This window comes from Lipophrys pholis (genome assembly GCF_963383615.2).
Source record: "Lipophrys pholis genome assembly, chromosome: 5".
Taxonomy (NCBI): Eukaryota; Metazoa; Chordata; class Actinopteri; order Blenniiformes; family Blenniidae; genus Lipophrys; species Lipophrys pholis.
The window spans coordinates 10,965,301-10,974,853 of NC_137628.1; the positions used below are offsets into that span (position 1 = coordinate 10,965,301).

Consider the following 9,553-nt stretch of genomic DNA (forward strand, 5'->3'; position numbering starts at 1 on the left):
GACCTATAGGCCTACATCCTCTCACACACCTCGGATTCCATCCTCCAGAGCCCACCGGGTGGCAGGGGGCGTGGCCGATCTGTCAGGCCTGCATTTACCTGTCGTTCAAAAAAAGGTTCTATACCTATGTATTTAGAACAACAAAATGAACGCAATTCGACTAATTACGTCATTCCCACGTGTTTTTTTTCTTCTCTTTGTCCAATCTGGGGCGCCGTAGTTTTACATGTCTGGAATTAACATGTTTTTTTTTAAATGGCACATATAGTATTAGCTTATACTACCGTATTTACTGTATTGAGTTAAGTTTTGAGGAGATACATAAAAAACAGGCTTTCACACCGAAAAGAATAAATGATTATAATAATAAAATGTTGGTATATAGAAAAAGTGAAAAAAAAAAAAAAGATGAGAACAAATTGAAGCTACAGATGTGATTCAGTTTGGGGACTTAAATTAATGAACAAAAAGACTGATGAGAAGAGAATCAAGATGTTAAGCTTTAGAAAATCTTTAGAATGTGAAAGAATTCGACTGGAAAAGAACTGTCCGTACGTATGTAGTTCACGGTTTCCGCCACACAACCTCCGTTGGCGCCGTTTCTCGGTTCGTTGCTGCAGCGACGCGGAGTAAAGCGGGGAAGAAGTGAACTTTGCTGTGAAGATGTTGAAGAAGCGGCAGCTCAGTGAGTAATAAACCACTTTTAACCTTTTATGTCGTATTAATACGTTAAATTGTCCAGCCATAACCTGTACATTGAGTTTTAATTGATATCACTCACAACCTCATTTCCGTAACTTCATTGTCTCAGGCTGAAGAAGCGAGCTGCAGCATTAGCTTCTCGACGCTAACGAACTATTTTAAGAAGCTAATCCGGAAGCTCAATAAGTATCAAACTCTGAGCAAACACGGCTTTTATTTAACGGTGTGACGTTTAACGTTGCGGTGGGGGCTCCTTGGGTGGGTTGTTGAGGGTTTCTAACTGTTGGGTTAGCTGGTAGCTGTTAGCAGAAGGAATGAAACAACAGATGTTGATGTGTAACGTTACAAACTGTGTTTACGTTGAAATCGTAACGTTTTCAAAGCTGTGGAGTCGTTTTCAGTGAAGTCAGCGTTACCTCGTATCAAAGGTCGGACTGGGCAGGAGGGCCAGCGGTTTATTTTTAACTCTGTTGGAGGACTTTGAGTCGAAGTGTTCGGGAACAACACAGGAAGCGTCATCTGTCTTAATATCACACCAGTCTTACAGGGAGTTAACCTCGGACTTATTTGCATATGGACTATCTCCAACAGAGCAGCGTGACTTGAAGATCAACCTGTGAGCCCATGACAAATTGATTCATTTATCCCAAAGTAAATTCATTCTGTCAGCACCTGTTACAAACACTAAAAATAAAAGGACATTGCACCCTGTATCAAGGCCCAGATCTCTGAGATTCATGTTTTCACTACATTGTTTTGAACTGAAGAGTGTTTGTCTACATGTTATTCTATAATATTAATAACTTCTCAAGCTCTGCCTGCTTTGATGGCGTTATTCACTTCTTCTGAATTGTTTATTATATTCCCTGTTGACGACAGCCTCCAGATTCTCCAGATCAGTTAAATCTAGATCAGTGTTGCAGTTCTTTGGAGTTATATTACTGTGGTCAGGTAGGAAGCCTTCTTGGATAAAAAAAAAAAAAGCATCTTCATGCCGGAAAATATACAAACAGAAATGTCCACACCTTGATGTGAGGCATCAGCAGTAACTATATAATGTCATTCTAGATCAGGGCTGTCAACCATAAGGCCTATTGCCATAACTGTCAACCATAAGGCCTATTGGCCAAAATCAGCCCACAAAACACAGACGAAATAGTAAAAATTTCAAAGAAAGCATTGGTTTTTTTTAAAGAAATTTCTTGAGAAGCAGACACAACACAACACTCCATAAGGTTTCATTAAAAGTGGCTTCATGTTTACATTGAGATTATAACTGTAGTAATTGTTTGGATTTGTTAAAATATAGACATTTTGATCACCTATACCAGGGGTTTTCAATTCCGGGCCTTGAGGGCTGGTGTCCTGCATGTTTTAGGTTTCTCCCAGTTGCAACACACCTGAATCCAATAAGGGGCTCGTTACTTGGCTTTTTTACAAGCTAGACGATGACATCAACATCAAATCGAGGTGCGCTAAAGCTGGGAGAGAGCAAAAACATGCAGGACACCGGCCCTCGGGGCCCGGAATTGAGAACCTCTGACCTATACTCTCCACCAAGAGAAAGAATAAATTTTAAGGTTTTTAATGCACCATTTCTTCAGTCCACTCGAGATGAAACTGGTCTGGATGTGGCCACTGAAATAAAATGAGTTTGACACCTCTGTTCGAAATTCTTTGTTAGTATGAGGCAATGTCTACTGTTTTTATCTATCACATACTGGGTTGTTTTCTGATGATGAAGCTCTGCTTCTGTGTGTATCAGTACTGACTGAGCTTTCTGGTTAGACCTCCTCGGCTTGTTTTTGTGGGCGGGATGAATCAGTCAATCATACACACACAGATCCTTCTTGCTGCGCTCACATGCAATCCTTCAACGTTCTGCTGCAGGTGAAGTCGTCTAGTGTAGGTTTCTTCTCTCGTCCTGCTCATGAATAAACAGCTGATTGTAACAACAGCAGCCAGTGCTGAACTCAATTAGAACAAACAGGCTACTGGTGTCTCACTTTATTTTGAGTCATCTTTTCCACTGCTTTCCTTTTGTCCCCCAAACCTGGTTTTGCATTTTGCTTTCAGAGCTGAGAAGAAGTGTAAGTTACAAGGTTAAACTTGAAGTGTCTAACAGCCTCACACTGCTAATGTTCCTCCAGACTCAATTTCTTCAAATATTCATTCAGACTTTCAAAGCATTTTTGAAATTATTGTTTGTATTCAGACCCATTTGAAGTCTCCATTTACAGTCTGTGTCAGACTTTTAATGCTAAATTTTACATCCCAGCTCCCACCATTCAGTCTCAACATATAACTTCCTGAAGCTTTTAAGCTTTAAACTCAGACAAATGGAAGTAGGTCTTGTGGAGTTATTATCATGATGAGCTGTTCTTCTAAGACGAGGATGGATGGGATTTAAATATATCAATGTGGCTATGTGTTCCTCACATGGAGTGCTTATTAGTGATGATTTTCCACACTGGGAGGATTGAACATGTGCTCTCTGCCTCGCTGTGTCCTCCAGGCTGTCCAGGGAGCAACTGACCGATGCCTTCATCATGACGCTGAGCCGCAGCGCGCTGCTCGTTGCCCTCCTGCTGTCTCAGGCGTGGAGCTTCCTGAGCCTGTCGGAGGATGACGGCGTCCCCGAGGACTGGGTGCTGCTCCACGTGGTGCAGGGCCACATCGGGGCGGGGAACTACAGCTACCTGCGCCTCAACCACGACGGCCGGATCATCCTGCACATGCGCAGCCTGGCGGGAGACGCTGACCTGTACGTGTCGGACAACACGCTGCACCCCAGCTTCGACTTCTACAAGCTGCAGTCGGTCACCTGCGGCCAGGACGTGGTGGTGGTGCCGGGGGACTTCAGCAGGCCCGTGGGCATCGCCATCTATGGCCACCCCTCTTACCAGGAGAGCGAGTTCGAAATGCGCGTGTTCTACGATCAGGCAGTGCCACAGGACCCGTTCGAGAGGAGCTCGTACGCTTCTGAAAACGGGCGAGGTGGAAAGACATCTACTCAGGCAGCAGAGGAGGACTTTCAGGAGGAAGAGTCCATCTTTTGGACCATTCTGATCGGACTCCTCAAGATTGTTCTGGAGATTCTGTTTTGAAAATTGAGAGGAAAGTTGTTTTTGGTTAGCGACGAATTAAAAAAGATGATTTCCTCTCATTATCAGGGTAAGATGTTCTTCCTCACGTTCCAGGAAGAGATCTGGCTCTTTGATCAACAAGAGTAAAAATGAGATTTAAACTTGTGAATCACTGTGCTGAAGTTGCCTGTGAAAAGCTCTGCTGGCGACCGGAAGGGGAAGAATTAACGAGTTTAGATGTGCCGTCCTCCTGAGCACAGGTCACAGGTCATCAGGCATGAGCCTTTTTGGCCTTAACATGTTGCTGTTGCTCCTGAGAGTGGCGGTAACCGGGTGAGTAAAGCAGCTCTGTTCTACTCCAGATATTTGTGGAAAAGCTGTGAACATTCAAATCAAATGAAAATGAAAACGATGATGACTCACATCACCTGGAGATGAGCTGACAGACATCATCAGCTGGAGACGGTGAGCGCGTGAGGGCCAACAGGTGTAGCTGTAACCTGTGAGCGCATCTCAATTTACAGAAACTGTCGGACGTCACCGTAATGAACACAAACTCATCCCTGTTTCTGGTGTTTGCACTGTGGTAAACTGATGACAGTCACGCTCCAGTTTACACACTCACTGTCTCCTGCTCAGCAAACTGGAACGAGGCTGGTTTGACCTGGTGTGTCCTTTCTTTGGGCTTGTTTGTTTTTTTTACAAGCGGTTGTGTTTAGATTATTTAACTAGACATGAAAGTGTCTCTTCATTCTTCACAGAATCTGTTATCTGAAAGCTGTGAATGACTTCTCATTTCCATCTCATTGAACTCGGCCGGTCACTGACGAGGTTGAATTTAACGTTTGCAGCTCTGCTGCAGACTTGGTTTGCAGATCATCACACTGACTGATCCGCCAACCAAGTCTGCAAGCCGGCGCACGGTCACAATAGCAAAACAACTTCTGTTGTGAGATTGTCCACGACACTGACTGGTATTCGATGCAAGCATATCAGTAAGAGCTCAGAGACCTTCAGGATATGTTTCTTTGCGCTAAAATGTTTGAGCTTACTAACTTTTTACTGCCCCGTTCTAAATCAAAGTGTATCTGCTCCTCTGAACTACACCGGGCTGTTCGAGTCTTGAGAGATGCTCCGTCGTGTAGAACGCCACGTTTTTAGAGCAGAGGATGTGCGGTACTGAGCCTCGCTGGGGTGCAGCATCACTGAGCTCCTGTCTGCTGCTGTTTGGGTGGACAGAATGTTCCAGAAGGCTCAGCGCTGCCCCTCAGGAGCATGCTCAATATGCATTAATGCACACACACACACACACACACACACACACACACACACACACACACACACACACACACACACACACACACACACACACACACACACACACACACACACACACACACACACACACACACACACACACACACACACACACAGCAGCTTTAGAAAGTGTGTGGAATACAGAGTGAGCTGGCAGTGAGCAGCCTGATCTGCATGATGAGCGTAACTCCCATTCTGCTTCATTTATTCACTTTTCTGTTCAGTAGTAACACATCACTGGTGGTGTTTGAGAGGCTGGTGTCAAATTACAAGCACTTGATGCTGCACAATGAGAAAAACAAGGTTCATTTCCAACTGTTTTAGCTTCTGTATTGGAGTGTCACACTGCATAATGTAAACTTTTACTTTTTATTTTAGAGTTCTAATGTAAAGTGTCTGATCGGTGACTTCCTGTTTACACGACTCGGCCGCCTTTGCTTCGTGATCTTCTTTCTGTTTCCGCCTGTTGGACACGCTCCTGATTTCATCTTCTCCAGCTCTGTTGTCTCAGTGAAATGTTGAGCAGTGCCTTCAGGAGGAATCTCTCTTCTTTCAGAGACCACTCAGTCAGGGTTCACAATAAAAACACCTTCTTTTGCACCTGTTGTCTCATGGATGTTTGTTTTTGACTCAGTCCAGGGAGTTTTTTTTTACTAAGGTACAGGTACGCTCAAACACAAACTTTATACTTTGACAGGGTGCTGCTCTGATCTGGACAGAGGTTTAAAAGAAGCATGTGAACACTCATCCACTTTAATAAAGTGGTTGAAATGTTTGGAGAAAAGATAAACAAAAAAGTTAATTTGCTAAACAGAAAATTAACGTGTGGAGTTTTTTTTAATGTACTAGCTTTGCTATGAACAGTGAAACTTTCCAAGCTGTGGAAAGGAGGGTGAGACTGAGTGTCAGAAAAGTTTCAGAATCTTGATCAAGAACAAAAAAATGTTGCTTAACTTTCTCATGAAGCTAAAGTTTAGTAATGAGTGAGTTTTGGATTGTTTGTTACGAGTGTTCCTAGTTTCTCCATATTCATTCTCCCGTCTCTCACACAGAGCGTAATTACTCTGCTCCACTGGTAAATGCATAAGAAGCAAGACCTTCAAACCAACAGCAGACATGCTGACTGTTACATCCTGGAAAGGACTTTGTTCCACAACCATCATTTGTTCATGACAGTGAATTGTGGCTGTATGGAGAGTGAGAATAGAAAGACGCTCAGTGTAGGTCCTCCAGCAGTCTAAACCTATAGCAGCTTCGCTAAGGAAATGGTGCAGGGTGTCCTGAACCAACTCTAGCAGTAAGTTTTTATTATATAGAAAGGCATTGAGTGTAACCTTAAAAGTCGAGACTGACATGATTAAAGTATGACGGATACGCTAATCAATAGCGAGTTTGGTTCCTCAGTATACAGTACACACACTTCAGTGTATAGATAGACATTACACCATGCTGTGTTTACTGTAGACAGTATACTGGAGCCTTCAAGGGTGTTGGAGGAGAGTGCAGTGTCAATGCAGAGGCTGTGTGGTGATGGTTCGCGGCAACACAGCTTTCCTGTATCTTTTGCAATTTAAGTATAAACAACGATTTATGGCATTTAACAAGTACTTCTTATCAACAAGTAGCTAAAGGTCAGTAGTCCTTTAAATCAGTGGTATCAATGCATCCCTACTTCCTGTTACAAATACGAAGGAATAAACAAAGTCCCGGATAGGATTCTCTGCCTGGCAGGTTTTGGCTTACGGACCACATGTTTGACACCCGCTTTAACATAAAAATAAAGAAAAATCATCCAGATCCTTCAGCACATGATGAAAACACAAAATCTTTAATATATAATATAAATTCACACATCCTCCACATTTACAGCATCAGAAGCACAGCTGATGGTTTGTCCCTGTTTGGTCTGCAATCAGAGCAGTTCGGTGTGAGTTCAGGACAGTGTGGGGGCCAGCTGGATGCTGTTGATCCTCAGCACGGTCTGCGGCTGAACGATGATCTTCTTCCTCTGGAACCGGTGCCTCTTCCAGAACACCATGTGAACTTTGGGCCAGGACTCGGTCTTCTCCAGCACGGTGGCTTCGACCCGGACCAGGTCCTTCCCCAGCAGCGGCCTCCCGACCAGCGTGAAGTCCTCCGCCCCGAGCAGCAGCACCTTCTCCATCCGGATCCGGTCCCCGCACTCCGCCTCGATGTGGTTCTCGATCAGGATCAGGTCCTGGTCCGTTACCTTCCACTGGCGCCCGGCGAAGTGCACCACCGCGAACAGCCGCCCGTAGTCCTGCCGCTCGACCAGTCGTTTCACGGTGCTCACCACGGCGGCGTGCCGCCTCTGCTCCTCCTCCGCCGACACTGGGGCGATCTGCGGCCACGGGGGGCTGGACAGCGACGTACGGGGCAGCAGGTCCCCGCTGACGGAGGTCTGAGTGCGGCTAAAGCCGGACAAGAGCCCCGGGGGTCTGTGTCTGGGTCCAGGCCTAAGCAAACTGCATGTCCTCCACAGGGCCGCACTCCCGCTGCACGCCGCCATCTTTAACGGAGTGGAGATTACACTGCGCATGCGCCGGAAGTCTTCACGGTCAGGTGACGTATCTTTCAGTAAATCCATAGACATTTTTTTTCAAACTTTATTTTGAATTAAAAATGTCTAACACTTACATTATCAAGGCGCATTGTGAAGTTTCTGATTAAAAATACAAATCCACCGCTTGACGTTCCAGTCTTTCTCTCCTCAATAAATCATATCATTTGCTAAAAATCTAAAGAAATCCACCAAACAATTCAATAACATTTTCTTTATAAAATCCCCACAAAAGGATGTTAGCAACAAAAATATATATTTAAGATAAAGGAAATAGAGTGAGGTAAAAACAACAACAACTGTATGGTTCTTTCCTCTGCTTGTCGTGCCTGTCCCACACTCTCCCAAACTTAATCAATTCAACAAATGACTTGTCGCCATGCTCTGAACTACTCACATGACACAAACTATACCAGGCTCCTACAATACTGGCCACTAATTGTTTTTAACAGCTTAAAACAATTACAATTCAGATTTAACAAAAGGAGACAACCTATTGCATTACTTAGTCACAGTTCAAGTATCAACAAAAGTTTATTTTTAAATAAAGTATCTTAGTCATCCTCAGATTCCTGAAGAAGACATAGCTTTATCACTGGTAGGCAAAGCTTGTTGGATTCTCCCTGGATGAATAATGGATTACAATGGGTTATGATAAATATCTTGGATCAATATGGTAGAAGCCTGCATGGTGGTGCAGTGGTTTGTGCTCTTATTTCACAGTGAGAAAGTCATGGGTTCAAATTCTGGCCGGCCCAGCTGTGTGGAGTTTGCATGTTTTTTCCATTTTTTAATTCAAGTTTAACTTCAAAGGTTATTATGGTACTACTGCATTTTACTGGTCCGACCCACTCAAGATGAACTTGGGATGTATGTGGCCGTTGAGCTACAATGTTTTCGACACCCCAGATGTGGACCTTAAAATGTACAAGGGAACTGATTAATTTATTGTATTAAAAGGACCTATTATTTCAGAAGTGATTGTAATGGTAAAAATCACTGTTAAAACTTGAACTCTGCAGTAAGCCCTGAGGACATATATTTCTAGCATGTCTTCTTGTATGACCTGTAACTATTTTAATTGCGTTTTCTGACAAACAAAAAAAAAACAAACTGACATAATTTATCATAAATTTAGACCAAAAAAGATTTCCTTTTACTGGTCTTTCCTTTATTTGAAAAAAATTAGTTAGGGCAGGATTAGATAAGATTTTTGATTCATTTTGTACCTACTCGAAATAATCATGTCTTATGGACTGTATGTTATAGTGTGTTAGTTTTATACTAATCTACTAATATGTGCATTATGAAGGTTCATATTTTTTTGGAGACAGATATGGAGAAATAGGGAATAACAAAGAATCACTGTAAATCATCCTAAATTCGTTTATCTTATTGATGAGTAAATAAATGAATAATTAAGTATAGTTGTGACTGTATAAGACGGTGCATTCAAGGACCTAGAATCTCTTGATCAACACTTCATGATATATATTCTTCTGATGGATTCTTGAGTTGTGGATTTACCTTTGATCACAACAATTGTTCTTTCTTTGCATCTATATTTTCCTTGTACATTTAGTTATACTTTTTTGGTAGACCAGCATAGCTGGTTGTTTTGCAAGTGTGACCTTAATAAAGGAAATATTTTATTTGGTATATGTGTTAAAAATTCCCGTGGGCTCACCACCCGCAGGAAATGTTCTTAATCAGTGCAATGTGATCTGGGTGCTCAGACTGCCACGGGAACGGATAAGCAGGAGAAGATGGATGGACGTGTTAAAAATTCCATTCATGATTTTGCCATTAAAACAATTTTGAAGTCCGGAAATTTTATATAAACAAAAATAGTTATTGTCACTATATT

The 9,553-nt window shown here is 42.9% G+C and overlaps 2 protein-coding genes across 2 annotated transcripts; one reads left to right on the forward strand and one right to left on the reverse strand.

The window, feature by feature from the left end:
- Nucleotides 1–630: 630 nt before the first annotated feature.
- On the forward strand, nt 631–5,704 carry cUnh6orf120 (chromosome Un C6orf120 homolog). The gene is made up of 2 exons (XM_080462853.1): nt 631–685; nt 3,218–5,704. Exon 2 carries the CDS (start codon nt 3,252–3,254, stop codon nt 3,807–3,809), a length of 558 nt encoding a protein of 185 aa, XP_080318979.1. The 5' UTR covers nt 631–685; nt 3,218–3,251; the 3' UTR covers nt 3,810–5,704.
- Nucleotides 5,705–6,910: 1,206 nt separating this feature from the next.
- Nucleotides 6,911–7,641, reverse strand: mrpl21 (mitochondrial ribosomal protein L21). The gene has a single exon (XM_080462852.1). The coding sequence runs from the start codon at nt 7,633–7,635 to the stop codon at nt 7,039–7,041; it is 597 nt and encodes a 198-aa protein (XP_080318978.1). The 5' UTR covers nt 7,636–7,641; the 3' UTR covers nt 6,911–7,038.
- Between the last annotated feature and the right edge of the window lie 1,912 nt (nt 7,642–9,553).